Source organism: Pocillopora verrucosa, chromosome 9 (assembly GCF_036669915.1).
Source record: "Pocillopora verrucosa isolate sample1 chromosome 9, ASM3666991v2, whole genome shotgun sequence".
NCBI lineage: Eukaryota > Metazoa > Cnidaria > Anthozoa > Scleractinia > Pocilloporidae > Pocillopora > Pocillopora verrucosa.
Window position 1 is genome coordinate 3,083,092 of NC_089320.1, and position 18,011 is coordinate 3,101,102.

An 18,011-nucleotide genomic window follows, 5' to 3' on the forward strand; every position below is an offset into this window, starting at 1 on the left:
TGAGGACATCCGCTGACAACGTAAATAATCAAAGCCCACGTTTATAATGATCAGCTGTTTTTTAGTAAAATTATGCTCGATGTGGAAAAGATTGAAAAAACTAACCACGTGATCAAACTTGTAAATTTCGAGGTTCGCCATTTTTCTCTCACCTTTACTTGAACGCAGGAATTTGCAAAGCTCTTGCAGAGCTACAAGACAATATTCGAAGGTACTATTATTGCAGTGCGAAAGCTTACTCCTTGTCTTTTCTCCCTGCTCCCTGGCTTCATCGGAGTTATAAGCTGCCGAGCCTGCGGGCGAAGCAAACTGGACTCACTTCTCCTTTCCCGTACTTCCGAGACACTGTGAATTTTTAATCGATTTGAACGTATATATGTTTGTGCTAGATCTATTTGAGTAAAATTTTCCATGCAATGAAATCCTATCCTGTTGTGCTTGTCAAAACGGTTTCTATTTAAATTTGATGTCACTAAATAAAAATCTCTCGTAATCTCAGTCTTATCTTACGTTTGTTCATTTGTTTTTTTTTGCACCTAGGAATCAGTATGTCGGAAACTCTAACGTTTGGACCGGAGTGGTAAGCGGAAAATAAAGTGATATGTTAATTGGTATTATTTGAAATTATTACGACCTACTTCTTTCTTTGACGGATGGGTTTATTACGAAATTACGACGGCAATTTAAAACGTATGCTCTTGTAGTGAGCAGAAGTCGCTCACACTTTGCATTTAATTTACGACTTACATCAGCTGATACTCCGACACGTTACGCGCTTTGATGTGGTGTGAATAGTGCGAGACACCATTTTTGTTGATAACTCAGCCTATGTGTAGTTTTTCCTTTTTTCCTCAGACTATATACGTTATATATACTATATAACATTTTTTTGGCGCTTCTCCTAAATGTTGTTTAAATGCTAGCTTCGCTTGGAAAACGTTGTTTTTCTTTTCCAGAAAAAAACAACAGACTGTTCAATTTGCATTACAGGGACTTACAAATGATATTAAATTGATGTACTTTTTATGAGTGAGAGAGTACCTTTTCCTAAGGCAAGCTGGCTGATTGGAAATTATTTTCAGCTCATGAAAGGTTGAACTCACTTTTGACAAGGCTAAAGTAAATTCTTTCCACTTTCCAAAGGAAGCAATTAAAAAAAAAACTAGTTCTACTTGTAATACAATGCAAAGGCCTTGTGACCAAACTATTTCCCAAACTCCTGAACATAGTATTATTATTATTATTATTATTATTATGCATGAAATTCTGAAATTCTACTTTGCATGGATTTGCTGCATTTAAACCCATGAATGTCTTTAAAATGCTCACTGCAGGTTGCGTGCACTGTCCAGTGGTAACAGTGTTACCTCTCCCCCACCTTCCCCTGGGCCAAAGTACAAACTTGCTGAGCACCGGTATGGTAAGGAGGAGATGCTGGCGCTGTTCAGTGAGGATGTCATGGTGCCCCCAGAGTTACAGTTGTTTGATTCAATCTGTAGAACTCGACCTGCTCTTCCTTTAGCTTTTCAACAATTTACAGAGGAGGAACAGGTGCTGATGATAACAATATTTTAACCCTTTCACCTGTAAGCTCTGCATGTCAATTCTCTGCCCAGTCTGCTATGAAGTTCTTAAAATTTTAGCTTCAAGAATTTGGTGATAATTTAGAGGATAATGTCAAGCTGTTATTTTACTTTTTTTCCATTGCCTCTCTATGCTTATCAAGCATTATTTTTTTTTCTTTGTATGTTTTTATTTCTCACTATAATTGGTCAATATAGTGGGTCATATTTCACCATACAACCTGCAAAACTCAAAATTTTGTCTGAGTTGAAATCTCTCCCCCTCTTTATGAACCCAGAGATATAATAAATATCTCCCTAACCTCAATTTCTCCATCAGTATGGTGAATTAAGGTCCAAGTTTTTCTGCTCAGATTTATGGCCTAGGCCATAAATCCAAGCAGAAAAACTTACTTCATTTCAGACCTTGAACTTGGTTAGTGTTTATCTCTGACTATTGGACAAAATTAATTTCTCAAGTCAAATTTAATGATTGACCTCTGTCAATGTACAATTTGGTTTTTGAGATTTTGTCAGAAATAAAGCTTGACAACCCCACTTAAGTGATGTTTGATTCATTTGGTCTCTTTTTTTAAAATGTATTTCATTTTTTCAGCGAAACTCTGCTGGGTCTGTTAACAGTAATGCTGTCTTGAAGTTAATGGGTCGTGGTGCAATGCGAGGAGTTGGCCCGCCTAGAGGACCGGGTAGGGGTGGAATTAGAGGTAATGTGGTTTGTATTTTAACTGGTTTTATATTGTTTGTTAAATGAGATCTCCTTTAGAAGCCATCCTTTCTTTCCTTCTCTTTTTCTTCCTCATCATTCTGTAACTCCCAGGTACAAAACTTTTTTAATGGTGACCATTTTACAATTGAAGGTGGCCAAAGGTGATCTTTTGAAAAAACAATCTCAGAGCTAATAGAATTCTTAACATACTCCAATTAAGGTTGTGAACTGTTGCACTACAAATTTTACTTTGAACACTTCACATTCTCTGATTCACACCTTTTCTTTAAATTCCCTGAGAAGCCGTTGCTCTCTGGGGGTTTTGTGTAACAATTATCTTTTTTCGTTTGTTGCTTTCTTCTCTCTTAGGGCGCGGCAGGGGGGATGGGGGATATACAAGACAAACATCATATGAAGACACCAGGGGAGAGGGTGGGGCAGGCTTTGGACGAGGCAGCGAGACCCGCAGGCAGGGATGGAGTGAGAACAGGTTAGAATATTGCTTCACTAACCTATTTCTTCAATCACTGCATTCTGTTGTAATGACCTTAAAAATATGCGAGAGAAGAGATTGTTCAACAACTTGAAGTGAATCAATTTTAGTTGATTAAAAGCTTGTGTTATCAGAGTTACAGTTTGTTCTCTGATGGGTATCAAACATGTGCAAGGCCTCTACAATGGTAACAGTTGCTCTATTTGTGTTTTAGTCGTGGAAGCTTTGAGAGATCACCAAGCCTTAGAGAATCAGGTTGGGTATTTTTGTTATCTGACAGGGAAAACTGTTGAAGATCATGGATAATAATCTCCTGATGGCCCTTTGCTCCTAAATAAAGCTAATTCAAAACTGGCAGTACATTTTTGCTTCAATTTGTTTTTCCTGATGAAGGTGCAGTTCTTATCTAAGTTGTGAAATGATAAAATCACAGTTTCATCATCTGTAACCAGAATTGCTGTTTATTTATAAATAGGTGAATTTTGCTTTTCCTGTTTTGGGAAGGGTTCATTCAGAGAACAACAGCTTGAGTGTTATTTTACATCTGCATCACTGATGCTGATTGATCATTCTGCCTGGTTGTTTTAGGTCCATCTGGTCCTGGCAGAGGAGGGTATGATCCATCTTTAGCTCGACCTCGCCTCTCGAGTGACACATCTTGGGAACGAGCAGAGAGAAGATCAGATAGCGGCAATTGGAGGTCTGGTGATGACGATGATGGCTGGAGAATATCTGGACAGCGGTCCTCTGACAGATCTGACAAATGGAGAGGAGGTGAGTGATGGATGGACTCAAGAAAGTAGTTTTAATTAGTTATATTTTTTCATTATTATTAAGGATTTATGTTTGGCAACTGCCTGACAGTAGAAGGTACTTGTCATTTCCCCACATGCGTGGGGCTTGTTAATGATGCTTTGTTTCATTCATTTGCATTTTTTTGGATATGAGGGTTCTTATTCATTCCATTTATTTTCAAGGATCTGATTGTTAAATCTCCCATTTAGCTGAGACACATTACCTTGTAAATCAGTTACAAGAATCTGGTTTCAGATCAAGAAAAAAACACTACTTGATCAATTCAAGTAGATATTCTTATTTCCTGTTTGCTGGATAATGCAAGGATGTTATAGGGTTGGGTTACATGTTCATCACTCACTGGGGTTTGAGGGTTAATTGTCTACCTGCCTGTAAAGCAGAGAAGGACACTGCACACACCTGCAGGTTGTAAGAGTACATATTGCATAGTGAGCAGTGGGAATCAGAATCAGAAAAATCAAAAGGTTTCCATATTGTTCTGTAGGTGGTCCATCAAGAGGCCGTGCATCCTGGAGAGGGGGAACAGAGTCCTATCGAGAACGAGGTCATCCTGATGACGAGTGGCAAACAGCACGTGGCAGTCGTCGGTCTTATCATGATAATGAAGATGTTCGGTGGGGCTCATCTTATGACAGGCTCCCTGAATGGAGTAATGATGATAATGAAGATTTTACAACTCCTGGCACATTTGATTCTTCAGGAGCATTTGTGTCTAAGGTAGCCTGTTATGTCTTCTCCATCTCTAAAAAAGTCTTCTTCATCCTATTTAACTTTTTGAGTGCTTTTACCATTGTCCATGTTGTGTGCTGCACTGTATTACTTTGGAAGGTAACATGCTAGTGTAATTTGCTTTCAGTGTGTTGGGAGTTGGACCAAACCCTCTGAAATTTTGACATACAGAACAAGTCATTAGGTACCTGAAGGGAAAAAAATCACAGAATACATAGGACACTGGAATCTAGCAGTCAATGCATTGTATTAAAATTTGGATTATATACAATGGAGGGAAATTCGTAAAGTTTATTCTTTAATAATTGCTGTTTGATTCAACATGTTTACTTATGGACCACCTCTCCCATGGTACTGAAAACATTGTTTTGTTTTGTTTTGTTAGCAAAAGGAAGAGGACAGCCAAAGTAAAGATGAGAGAAAATATGTTGAAAATAGAGATAAAAATATGGGAAATCAGGTTAGATAATTGTAAAGAATGTACATAAACTTGACCCATTTTTTTGTTATTTTATTGCCTCTTTTATTATTCTATAACTTCAGTTCTAATGATTATTCATGGATAACTTGTTATGGGAGATGTGGTTGCCTGGTAGTTCATGCACTGGACTGTGGGTCTAGAGGTCTGGGTTCCAGACTTGGCTAGTTCATCATGCTCTGTTCATGGGCGAATCATGTCACTTTCACAGTGCATCTGTCCACCCAGGAGTATAAATGAGTATTGGTGAATTATCAGGAAAGTCTGATGAAATGCTGGGGTGGGGGGCGGTAATGGTACTCCCTGATGACAGCTTTGTGTATGTTGCCATGGATCAGATTTGAAAATAAAATTCTTAGTGGTGGGTTACTGGGGTGTATTTCTCCTTGTTATGACTTTAAGTGCCAACATGCTTCTGTTGTAAATAGTCTGAAAGTGATGATGAAGAACCACCAGATGTTTGGGATGATGAGGACAAGGATGCAGTCCAAACAAAACACTCTGACTCAGGTCTGTCACCTGGTGTAAACTGTGTATTGCTACTAGAAGTAATCTACCTCTTAATAATTATACTTGTATTGAAAGCTTCCAAAGGACATATGGAAATTTTGAGTTGGGTTATGCTCTTGGCATAGTGTGAAACCTAACCTATCCCTACTCTTATGTTTTCAAAATGGTTGGTTGCCTCTCCATGCTTTGTAGTTTGTGATTGACCTCTCTATTTATCATGGGTTTTAGGAACAAGACCTGTCAGTGAAGGAAAACCACCAGAAACATTAGAACAACAAAAACCACCAGCCGCTAAACCACCTTCTACACATCAAACAACAGATACATGCAAACCTTCTCCCTCAACTACAACTTCACCACCTCCATCTCCATCACACTCCTCCACTTCACAGCAAAGAACACCTAATTCTACTCCGTCCAATGCACCTAACAAACCATTCGCCCATGTACCTCCACAAGCTCACATCACCACATCCTCAACAATGCTGGAACAAGCTGCTGGCAGTCTGAAAGAAGAGGAGCCTAACATGGACCATTTTGCACAAGCTGCGGAAAACCTTGTGGCTTCATTAGATGATGATGAAGAGGTAGGGTAACAATTTTGTGGCCTTAAATCTCTATTTCATAAGATCCATGTCGTATTTCTCTTTCTGCTGCTTTCTGCTCACGGTAGAAACAAGTTTGTGTGGATTTTAAGTTCATGTCATCCCTTCCTAAAAAAAGAGGTTGGTATTGGAAATCATGGTGCATTTTGATATTATAGCATTTCTGGTGAATGTGATTAATTTATCCAGAAATTAGAGACTTTCAGATTCTCATTACAAAAACTGTTTTCCATGAAGCTTCATTAGCTACAAAGTTTGCACAGGTAATTTGTGATCAGATACAATTTAGCAATTTCTCAACGGAACAAAAATAACTGCCTACTAGATGGTGTCAAGTCTTCAGAACTACACCATTTTTGCCACAGTAGGACTTGGGTTTTTAACTGCAAGCATGCTGCAGGTTCATGCATGCTGACTGTTTCCCCACCAGTAAAAATTGGAGTTGAATTTACTATAGAACCTAACCATCCATATTATTTCTCTCAACAATAGGACATACATGTATAATGTAAAAAAAACTTCATTTCCTTTGATCTTTCAACAGGAGGATTTAAAAGAAGGGGAACAACCTACTACACAGCAGAAGCAGGAATATCGCAGTTCACCAACAACTACAGAAGAGGTGCAATGGAGTTACACTGATCCACAGGGCAAAGTGCAAGGTAAGTTATCTGTTTTGGCAGTCAGGAACCAGATGGTGCACGGAGTGGCTCATGTAATTCTGTAACTTTACCACTGTGAATTATGAACAACTTTCAGGTGCAAGACAATGAAGAGGATCCTGCAGATAGTAAAATAAGATAATTTTGAGCTTTTTGTTAAAAAAATCAGAACTGCAAGTAGTTTGAGCAAAGTTTTGCTTCATCAGCAAGGAAGCAGGTTATAATGATTTTTATCCTGTGAGTTAGACAAGAGGCAGCAAATTTTTGAGTCATGTGAAAATTTCTTGGGCATAAATTCCTTTGTTTCCTCATCTCAAATCAAACACAAATATCTCAAAACTGGGTTTAAAGGTTTCAAAACTAATATTATGCATATCTAGACTCAACTCAAGCTTTGATCCTTGAGGCTTTTTTGAAAGTGAAGGATTGAGGATTTAGTTTTGAGGGACTGTTTACCTACTTTTGAACAGTACTGTATGTGCAAGTTACCCAAACATTAATGGGGGCATTTTTCAAACAGGTCCATTTTCCAACTCTGAGATGGCAGACTGGTTTAGTCATGGTTACTTCACAATGGGATTGTTGGTCAAACGAACTATTGATGAGATTTTCCAACCACTTGGTGAGGAACTTCATTCTGTGAGGACTCATGATACTGCCAATATGTTTGTGAAATGTTATATGTTGGTTTTACAAGCTATCAAGACAATCTACTAAGTTCAAACAGTTTTTTTACCTACGCTTACAGTGCCCAAGCTCTCTTGGAGTACAGAACATGAACTAGAGATAATTTGTTACTATAGTGGTTTCATATACCTGCCTTGCATCAATAGTTTTACTAAGATGTACTATGTGTGCAATGTTTGGTGACAAAAGAACAAATCTGTCAGATATATAGGATACTTGTATATGTGGTTTGGACAATAAGTTTGTGCACAAGATAACTAACACAAAGCTGTCTGTAATTCTTTCCAATTATTTGCAAATATTGTGACATGGCAGGCGAGATTATTAAACAATGGGGGAGAGTGCCCTTCACCCCTGGTCCTCAGCCGCCTCCCTGTAAGGTAAGAATTTTTGTGTTTATCTCACAAGGGTGCTACCAAAAAGCCAAACTTAAACCCCTTACACCCTAACATCAGTATGCATACTCTCCATACTGTTCTGTATACATTTCTTAAGGTGCATACAATAAGAATTTGTTAAACAGTCAAGAGCCTCATAAGTTCACAATTATTTCATTTATTTTTGTGACTTCGATGTTTGATTAAGGGGGTGATTTTGTTAGGAGAAATTAGATGCTTATCGCTCTTCTGGAATAAGGGTTTGATGAGCCTCGCTTTTCTTTAGTGTTAAATCAACATTTTGTACCTTTCAGCTTTGCTCATGAGTTTATTTACAATTTAAGCATTCATTAGGAAGAATTTAGTCAACTGTGTTCATAGTTAGATGTGTTAGAGCTACCTTAAATTGCATGCCTTGAACTGCTTTTTAGTTGTATATTGTAATTGCTAAAGAGCTGTTCATCTGTGATGTTGCAGGTTGTTCCTGAACACATTCAGAGACAACAACAGATCTTAGCCCAACAACAGCAATACCAACATCTGATGCAGCAACACTACCTTCAACAGCAACTGTTCCATCAGCAAGCAATGATGATGCAGGTAGAGTAACAACAGACCAAACAGAGCAGAGATAGTGGTATGGCAAGAATGAAGTCATCTTTAGGTTGAGTCTGTTCTTTCCTGTCTAGCCTTACCTCAATAGTCTTCCTCCAAGTTTGTCAGTCTGTCAGTCTTATCAGAGCCTCAGAGAGAGAGGTCTGCAAGGGTTCTAGCATTGCTAATCCTCACTGTTAGAGCCAGACACTGGCAAACCTCTCACCTTTGAAATCTTTGGGCAGAAAAACATACGCCTTCCAAGGTTAATAATTAGGGCTTACTCACAAGGTAGGGTGGGGCCTCGTAGCTCTGAGAAGATGTGAACATAGTTGTCTCACCAGCTACCATAATAATTAAGATACTTCAGCATGTTAAAATACAAAATGATGTTGGTGTCTCTCTTTCTCTCTTCCTCCCAGCAACAACAACTGCAACATAGCCAACAGCAAATGCAACAGATGCAGCAGATGCCACCACCACCTCAGCATTCCCCAACACAAAACAGCTCATCTCCTATGACGCAGCATGGTCAACCTCAGGCAAAACAGGCAGGAGTCCATCACTTGGAACAGCAACCCCAACAAGGAAGACCCCAAACTCTGTCACCGCACGCTGAATCAATCTGGGGCACTGGAACGCCACCCCAAGCTTCTCCTTGTAAGTTTGACCTTGCCCTTTTTGGTGCTCATTGCTTTAAAAATTTTCCTGATTTGTTAGGGACACACTAGTTTTCAAGTCAGCAACATACAAACCTTTTCTTTGAGATGATGAAAACTTGCAACAAACGATCAATCTTTATGGTATCACCATTTTCCCGTGCTAGAGCAAAATTTGGTGACCATGGCCTTCCTAACCCCCCTTCCCCCCCCCCCCTTAGAAAATCTGAGTTACACCTCTGAGCATGGCATAGAGTTTTGAAAGAAGAATAAATAAGAGGCTGAAAAAATGAATAGTAAGAAAACTTGGAGATTATCTTAAAATTGTATTGAGTTTCCTCTTTCTACAGCCATCATTGCACCTGGTCCTTGGTCTCCTGTAACAACAACATCGGCTGGAAAAGGCTGGGATACAGAAAATAGGTAAAGTTGTCTTGAGTGTCCTTGGTGCTTAGCTTTCCACTTTGGCTTCTTCTGCATGTATCGATCAGGAATCTTTCTCCTCTGTCTTTGTTGGGTTCTATTCCATGACAAGCCGATATTGCGGGCAAATTATAAAGAGTGTTAATTGGTTTTCATTTTAAAAAACTGATATACTACAAGCACTCTGATTGGTCAAAACTTTTCGTTTATTGCACTGGCAAACCCATAGAAAATTGAAGTTTGTTTATAAAGGCAATAAATCAAACTTTCTGTCAGTTTACTAGCGTAATAACTCACTTGAGATCTTGGGGAACACTCGAACAGTTTGCAAATCACACGCCGAAGGCGAGCGATTTATAAACCTTTTCAAGTGTTTTCCTAACATTCTGTGTGGGTTTTGACGGCAGTAAAGCGATAGAAAGTGCGGTCTATTTCTTAGAAATATATTTTTTGGAACTTGATGTTATTCAATTTTTACTAAAATGACAGTTACGGATGCGCCTTTCTTTTCTCGTTAAAACCGTTGCCTTGATCGAGAAAACTGTTGAAATAGAATGAAAAAAAATTTGCGGACTCCTCCGATAAGGAAGTGGCCTATGTTAAGCCTATTTTTGACCAGTGTTTTTTTTCAACATTTCCTTCCATTTTTTTAGCCAACAGAATGTTCCATCCTTTGAGGAAATACAGAGAATGGAAGAAGAGAAAGAAAAGCAGGCAAGGGTAAGGCTATTATAGTTTTGTTGATTCGCTAGCATTGGCGTCATATCTTGATGCCTATTTCTTACCATATTCCCCTTTCTTATCCAGCTTGAAATGGAAAGAAGAGAAGCTAATGCCAGGGCTATGAGACTGAAGCAAGAGGAAGAAGAACGGAGACGCGCGCAGGAGGCAGCCATGCTCAAGAAACAACAACAAGAGGACGAGGAAAGACGGCAATTGCAGGAGACGGAGAGAAGAAGAAAAGAACAAGAAGAACTCAGAAAGGTTGGTGTGTGATGCAGATGGCTGGGTTCAGGGATTTGGAAATGATTACTAACTTAAGAAGCTAGAGATTTGGAAGTGATCCTCGCAATGATGTTCACTACTTAGGCAGTAGTGAAAATAAGGCCTGAAAAAAAATTCAGGCCTGTACGTGATTTGAACCCATGACCTCGGCGATACCGGTGCAGCGCTCTACCAACTGAGCTAACAAGCCAACTGGGAGCTGGTCATGATGGTGGTTCTAAATAAACCCGTGAAGTGACGAATAGACGGTTAAGAATACATGAAAGCCATATATTTGAATTTCAGGCCTTATTTTCACTACTGCCTAAGTAGTGCACATCACTGCGAGGATCACTTTCATCCACGTCTTTATCCGCAGTTCAAATATATGACTTTCATATATTCTTAACCGTCTAAGCTAGAGATTGTTGGCAATTTTTTCTTTGTAAGCACCTCAAGAAATGTATTAGAGATCAGTCGGGAGAATTTGCATACTGATGTTAGGGTGGAAAGGGTGAAAACTTCTTGAGCTGCAAATGACAGTATTTGAAGTCTCTCTTATCATTTTTCTAAGAAACAGGAAGAAGCGCGAAGAAAACAAGAAGAAGAGCTGAGAAGGAAACAAGAACAACAGGAAGTGTTACGCCAACAAGAACAGCAGCAACGGCAACAGCTTGAGCAACAGAAAGCGGAGCAGAAGCGACTACACGAGGTACGGCAACAGCAGCAGCAAGCTCTTCTTCGACTCCAGCAGCAACAGCAAGAACTCCAGAGAAAGAAAGACTTGCAAATAAAAGCCGAATTGCAACAGCGGGAGTTGCAGCAGAAACTGCACCAGAAGAGACAGGAAAGTCAGGTGAGAAGGTCATTTTTAATTAAGGCTGACCTTTTTGCAACGGCTGCCTTTTGAGGACAGTGGGAAGAGGCCTTTTTAGAGAGGTTACCTGCGCGGAGAATTGATTTAAGTATGAGACATATTAAAGGAACAGGGACAGGAAATTTGAGGAAGTTTTGGCCAATTTCAGGTTTGGCTTATAACGGTTAGTGTTAGTATCGTAGTAGCAACTGCGCACTTACTCCTCCCTTAACCCAACAACAGTCAACTGAAGACAAGTTCGGGTAAATGTTGGGTTAGGGGAGGGGTTGGTGCGCTGTTGGTCGGGTACTGACATTGATCCGTTATAACTCTCATGGAATAACGTAATTTTGACACCTTGAAAGCGGCATGATGTTGGGCGGCCATTTTGGCCACCTGTCAGCGGTTTCAACGTTTGCTCATGTACAGACGTTTGACCACCGTTTTGTCTGTCTGTTTCTCTATGCAGACGTCAGGAGGGTCTCTGTGGGGTTCTCCTACCCCTGTGTCAGGTACTATGTCCCTAACCCAGATTCAACAGCAGGAGGAAAGAGACAAGGTGCAGCGGGAATTCAAACTGCAGCAGCTTCAGGCCCAGCAGAAAAGGGAACAACAGACACGGGGTGTACCAGGGTGGGGTGAAAGACCACCTGTGGTGAATCAGCCTGTCAAGTCTTTGCTACAGATACAACAGGAGCAGGCCCAGCAACAGAACAAAAGGCAGCAGGGATCTGCTTTGTCGAGATCACAGGTAGGGAAACTGCTCTGTTTAGGAGATGGGGCAGTTTCTAATTGGGTGTCGAAAAGACAAGACCGCGGTTATCGCAACGGCCAATCGGGTAGATTTTCAACACTTTTGTACTCGATAACGTATACGATCCCAGAGGATACTCTGTCTTGTAGTGCTTGTGTTGAACCTTTCCGCCTTTTCGTCTTTATTCAGCCGAGTCACAATCCTCTCAGTTCGTCAGTGTGGGGGAATGCTGGACACCTTTCAGCATCTTGGGGACCAGCTCCCAATTCAGCTAACATCTGGGGCTCAACACCATCCAAGCCTCCTCCTCCTCCTCAGCAGCAGTATGATGACGAAGACGACGACGAAGACGATGATGACGACGACAGCGATGAGGAAGGTGGAGCATTCTGGGATGATGCCGTCAAAGCTGCGAGTAAGAGTCGTGAACAACAACAGCAACAGTTTGTACAACAACAGCGACAGCAACAAAAAGCCAGGTGAGGTTACTTGAGAGAGTAAGGTCCACTTTGAACGTACAACCCATCAATGTCAGTATCTGAGCAGCTGCATACCTGCCCCTCCCCTAACCCTAAAACATTCAACTGATGACAACTAAGGGTTAATTTGGTTGGGGGGGGGGGGGTAAGTGTGTAGTTGTTCAGATACTTACATTGGTCTCGTAGGGCCTTGCACGCATCGAACTTAAAACTCTTCGCTTTGACGAAGGGCTAACGCCCAAAACGTTAGCTTTGGAAACTCTCCACGGTGGTGAATTTACATAATCAGTTGATAAAACCAAGTTATACTGTAATATCCCACCCACTCGGCATCTCAATTTTCTTCGGAAACTTATCCCTCTTTAAAACCTTCGTGGTCGACCCAAATGATAATTTTCGACGGTTAATTCATACGTTGAATTCAATTAGTCGAAATTGTGCCCTAGAGAAAGAAGCAAAATATTTATTTTACTAATTTAGGCATTTTATCCAGCAACTGGAAAGTGTTACATTTGAATCAAAGTCTCGAAGTCACCTTTCCCGTGTAAACCAAATGGATTTTTTTAAAATTTTTTTTTACCAATTTATTTTTGGCTTGTTACGTTTGAGTAATTGAGTGTGCGACGTTTAAAGTTGGCCCAGTAGTACATGAACTATACACGAGAACGTTTGGTAGAAATTACGTCTAAGAAAAAACAAGATTTTGGTGTGGTTTTTGCCCCCCAAGTCGTGTACTTAACCTTTTTGGCCGAGCAGTAATTTTCACGTTCAGTTGGACATCATAAATACATATCTGATTGTGTGATGACTCCGTTTTTTTCATATAAATAGTAATTTAAATATTTAGTACTCATTTCACAGTGTTTGATTTGTCACAGAGAACCACAAAGATTTTTATACTTGGCTTTAACGTTATGTAATCGGTAGAAATAGTTTTTAGTCAGTAGAGCGTTTATGCAGTGAAGTCGTTCCCTTTTTTTCCTTTTCTAGTCAACCTCAGACCAATATGACGTCTGATAAGCGAGCTAGTAGAGACGAGGTGAGTGAAGATAATTTGTATCACAGTAAGTGGAGGGGATCCTCTGGTTTTTTCTTGACATTATATTTGATGATAGCAAAGCTTGGAATCGTTTGTAATTCCGAAGCTTTGACCAAACGTTGGAAAATACCTGAACCGCTTCAAGCGCGGAAAATATGCTACCAGCTCCAAGCGCGGGAAAACATGTGAATGGCTGGTGTCAAACGCGAAAAACTGTCACGCTGGGAAAAAGAGCGGGAAAACGCGGTTGTGGTTCTACCTCTGATTGGTTGGTTGACGCTTGTGTTGATCTTGGGACCAATTATGGCTTAGCAAATGTCAATCAAAGCAACAGAGGTTATTACTTTTCGGACTACAAAAAAATAGAATAGAAAAAAAAAACTTGTTAATTGTGTTGTTTATTGTAGGAAAACTTGAGACGGCTTTTCCACAGTCAACCCAGTGTGGACGAGTTTTCTGTTTGGTGTGACCAAGCGCTCCGCAGCCTAAATATCGCTTCAGGAATTGACAGTGAGTTTCTCTTGAGCGGCTTGTTGAATTACTGTGGGCCTGAACCATAAATAACTAATGAGTACCTGTTTATTATTTTATTAGTTCCAACATTCTCGGCATTTCTCAGAGATGTGGAATCACCGTATGAGGCAAGTACAGCTGTTCATATTATTTTTTGGTGATCGTTGACTTAATAAGTAAAAATGAGAGGACATCCTCGCTCAGCTGAATTTGAAAACACCAGGGCATAAATCGCTTTCCAGCAGATAAGAGTTAAGTAAACACTTGTATGCGCTCTATACCAGATAGAGATTTATGCGGTGGATAGCGTTATCTGCCCTTCGAACAATCAGAGCCGACCGTATCAAAGTACTGAGTTTGGACGAAGTTCGAAGTTATTTCTCAGAGGAGAAGTGTGCTACACAAACCTAATAGTTTTATCTCCTACATTTTGGCTTATTAATGACTGTTGCGGCAAGAGGAACAGAAGCTGTGGCCAGGTGACAGCTTTCGACCATGGACACCGTTATTTAATAACGGTGTCTATGGTCGAAAGCTTGGCACATTTGAAGGCATTTTTAGCAGGGTTAGGTTACTCTTAGTAATCTCAACAAGTGAATACCCAGTAGATGTTTTGAAATACGCTTTTATGGCGGAGAAGAAAATGGTATGGTTTCCGGAGCATAATGTTTGTTTTACCTTCTCATTGCCCAAGTCTCCTAAGTAGCTCTCCTAACTGTGTGCCGTACAATTCTTATGGCATTAGTACGGAGAACTTGGTATGAGATCAAGTATAATCCCCTAATTGCCTTTTTTTTCCCTTTACTCTCATCACTTGTCTGCTTAATAGTGTATCAATATTGTTAGGACAAATTCTGTCTGAGTCACTCATGGGAGATAAAGGCCGGGTTAAGTGACAGTCACGAAGAAAAAGTTCGACGAAAATACACTTGTATGCAACAGACTGCAGGTCGAAAATATGAAAGAAAACGTATTACTATTGAAAGGAATTCAATGTAGTTTTTGATCCTTAAATTTCTTTGGTTTCTAATTTCTCTTAGGTTTACGACTACGTCAAGTCTTACTTAGGAGACAATCGCGAAACGAGAGATTTTGCTCGCGAGTTCATCGAAAGACGGAAGAAACAAAAGGACAAAATTCCTGCTTCTCTTCCACCGTTTTCTCAAGTAAGTGTAACCAATTTCGCGTCGTAAAACATCAAGTAAGTGTTGAATGGCGTGTAAAGAGCCCTAAGAGCGGATGACCGAAGGGAGAATGCGACTCTTTCTGGCGCCCTATTATAACAACAAATCAACTGTAGGCCTTTTTTTTAGTTTGTATAACGAAAGAAGACAGGAAATGATCTGCACTTTGCTTCAAAGAAAGCAATCTGCCTTCTGGCTGCCTTGCGCGACTCATACACGTGTGTGGTTAAGTTCCGTAATAACTAACGAAAACTGTTGGAAAGATATGTAACCAGAGGCCTGTTTCTCGGAAGTCCTTCTGCCTACTGCTCCGGAAAAGCGGGAGTTGATAAAACCAGATTGTCTTGTAACACCACTTACCGACGCAGCACAACTTTAGAAATTTACTCGCTTTATTCATTTGAAGTTTAGTGAAGGCCAAACTACAAAGAGGTTTTTGTTTGGTTATTCCGTTTAGGCAAGTGTGTGGGGTGCACCTGTTCCTCGGGGACCATCTGCAGCCAGGCCCACGAATATGATCCAATCAGGCGCCTTCCTATCGGGTCCACCTCAAGAGGATCCTCAGGAAGCAATGAATAAGAAGAAAAGAAAGAAAAAGATGCAGAAAGTGGACCCGAGCATTTTGGGGTTCAGCGTGAATGCGGCAGATCGAGTGAACATGGGAGAAATACAGACTGTCGAAGACTAGCAATGAGACCTTTAAAACAAATGCAAAGGTGGCGATAAAGCTTCGCCTTGGCCTTTTTCGAAACAGAAAAAAAAAGAAACAAATTGTTTTATATGTTAGACCAAATATCGAGTAGCGAATTTTTAATCGGCGACCGCGTGGAGCGGTGGAGAAATGTGGACTGTACAAACTGTAAATGGCGAACAAAAGCTCAAGCCCTAATATAGCTGAAAATATTTTCTTTGAGTTCGTTGTGATTTGGAATAACTTAACTGAATAACTGGTTTCCCTTTTCTTGGCCATACACCAATTCTATGTTCACCTTCAAGACGCGATCTACCAGTGTTGTTCTAATATGGTGAGTGATCTGCCGTTAGTGTTCTGATGTGGTGAGTAATCTGGCAATGTTGTTCCAATATGGTATACATAGAAGCAAGTTTTCATTTTAGTGTTTGAGTGAAACCCAAATGAAAACTGCTATACGTTAGAAATCATTCGCGGATTTAGGTGGTAGTGTGTGGATCGTTGAGACTGAATGATGCCTAGTCGAGATCAGCTTAGCTCAATTATGGGACTAATGCTTCGTGACAGTGAATGATACCCAATGAAGCGTATGATGAGTGATGACGTGGATTGACGGGTAATGACGGTGGTTGATGCCTACTAATGAGCAGTTAAATGTCGTGACGATGAGTGATGCCTAGAAACGGGCAACAATGCCAGATGATAGCCCGCATGTTGGTCCTTACATCCATGAGATGCTACCTCAAAAATAGCACGTTCCCAAATTCTATGGACACCCTTTTGTTCGACACCCCCCCCCCCCCCCTGTGAAAAAACTCTGCATACACCTGCGCAATCGCAAACTGTCCTCAAGCCTGTCATCATCAAAGGATCGTAAAAACTTGTTTCTCTGTTTCAGCGTGCCGGCTGTTTTACAAGCGAAATGTTGCTTCTAAATTATTATTTTCTCCTTTGCCATGTGCGAGTTTTTGTACCACCTCCCTGTGAAAACTCTGCTTATAACTGCGTAATCGCAAATTGCCCTCCTGTGGGGAGAAGTGTAGCGGCTTCACTTAATATTTTGTGAAAGAAATTATCATGACCCTGGTTTCTAGGCTTACCCCCCTGAATTACCATCATAAATCGACAAGGACCCCCTACCGAACATTTGTCATAATTGTTTTTCCCTTAACAGCAGATGGTTAATGTTTGTCTACCACTGAAGTCACTTGAAATACCTTTTACGTAGAACGTTTCTAACGTTTTCAAGTTCTCTTTTATTCCTTTTTGATGAAGCGAAGGAAAAATGTAAAAACAAAGGTGAAACAGTCCTTTTACCACAGCTGGAACTAAAACAACACCTAGTCGGGGAAAGTTCTTTAGCGATAAGTTGACGCCGCTAATCAACGTACGTAACAACCATTTCACGCGTTAACTGGGCATCGCGGAGTACAAGAAATGAACTCACTCGAAAATTGGGTCACACTCTTTACACAATCTTGCGCTCACACTGTGAGAGAGCACAAGGAGTCCTTCACGAATGATTTCGACGTGTTTTGCAAAAGACGCAAGGAAAATGGGTTTTATATCGATGAACTGAACTTTCCGTCCCTTGGGAAGACCTAAAGGATCTCAGAGAGCGTTTCCGGTTCTCAGCTTACATATTTCCCGTTCGCTTTTTTCGTAATCATCTCGTAAAATGTTCCTATCCGGTTTGCATTTAAGTCAAGGTCATAAAGAAGCTTCGGTGAACAAAAACAGGGGTTGACCGCGGACGGTCTCTATAGTTACCACCAACCGTGGCAGTTGACGGCGCCGGCGCGTCTTCGCGCCTAAGGATTTATTGAAGTCGGATTAACCCCTCACACCCTCACATCAGTAAACATTTTCTTCATACTGTTCTCTATACATTTCCTACAGGGCTAGCAAGGAGAATTTGTCTAACAATCAAGAGCTTCTTTAGTCGGTGATCATTTTCTTTATTCTCGTGACCTTAAATGTTGAATTCGGGGATACAGTGTAGGGAGAAATTAGATACCAGTCACTATTAGGGTGAAGGGGTTGTAGCCAGTGTTCTTCCGCTAAATGAGACGTGACTAAGAATCTTTTTTTTCAGCAGTGGAGGAAGTTCTCAGCGTAACTAGGAGACTGAACAGACGACTACAACTCGTAGTTGAAGGAATTGAAATGATTTAATCACAGCAAAGGAA

General features: G+C 40.5%; 1 protein-coding gene across 2 annotated transcripts; it reads left to right on the forward strand.

Annotated features, from left to right (window-relative positions):
* The first annotated feature begins 100 nt into the window (after positions 1 to 100).
* LOC131786860 (GRB10-interacting GYF protein 2) lies at positions 101 to 16,036 on the forward strand. Of its 2 annotated transcripts, none has more exons than XM_059103932.2 (27): positions 101 to 211; positions 541 to 580; positions 1,335 to 1,551; positions 2,179 to 2,287; positions 2,659 to 2,779; positions 2,997 to 3,037; positions 3,371 to 3,556; positions 4,083 to 4,315; positions 4,713 to 4,787; positions 5,234 to 5,315; positions 5,544 to 5,902; positions 6,465 to 6,582; positions 7,103 to 7,204; positions 7,585 to 7,649; positions 8,124 to 8,246; positions 8,663 to 8,900; positions 9,250 to 9,322; positions 9,976 to 10,042; positions 10,130 to 10,306; positions 10,881 to 11,162; positions 11,632 to 11,913; positions 12,106 to 12,395; positions 13,386 to 13,434; positions 13,842 to 13,944; positions 14,029 to 14,075; positions 14,988 to 15,113; positions 15,589 to 16,036. In XM_059103932.2, exons 2-27 carry the CDS (start codon positions 549 to 551, stop codon positions 15,817 to 15,819), a joined length of 3,828 nt encoding a protein of 1,275 aa, XP_058959915.2. In that variant the 5' UTR covers positions 101 to 211; positions 541 to 548; the 3' UTR covers positions 15,820 to 16,036. The 2 variants fall into 2 exon arrangements, with proteins under 2 accessions (XP_058959915.2, XP_058959916.2); XM_059103933.2 differs by having other exon boundaries at positions 10,887 to 11,162.
* Positions 16,037 to 18,011: the final 1,975 nt, after the last annotated feature.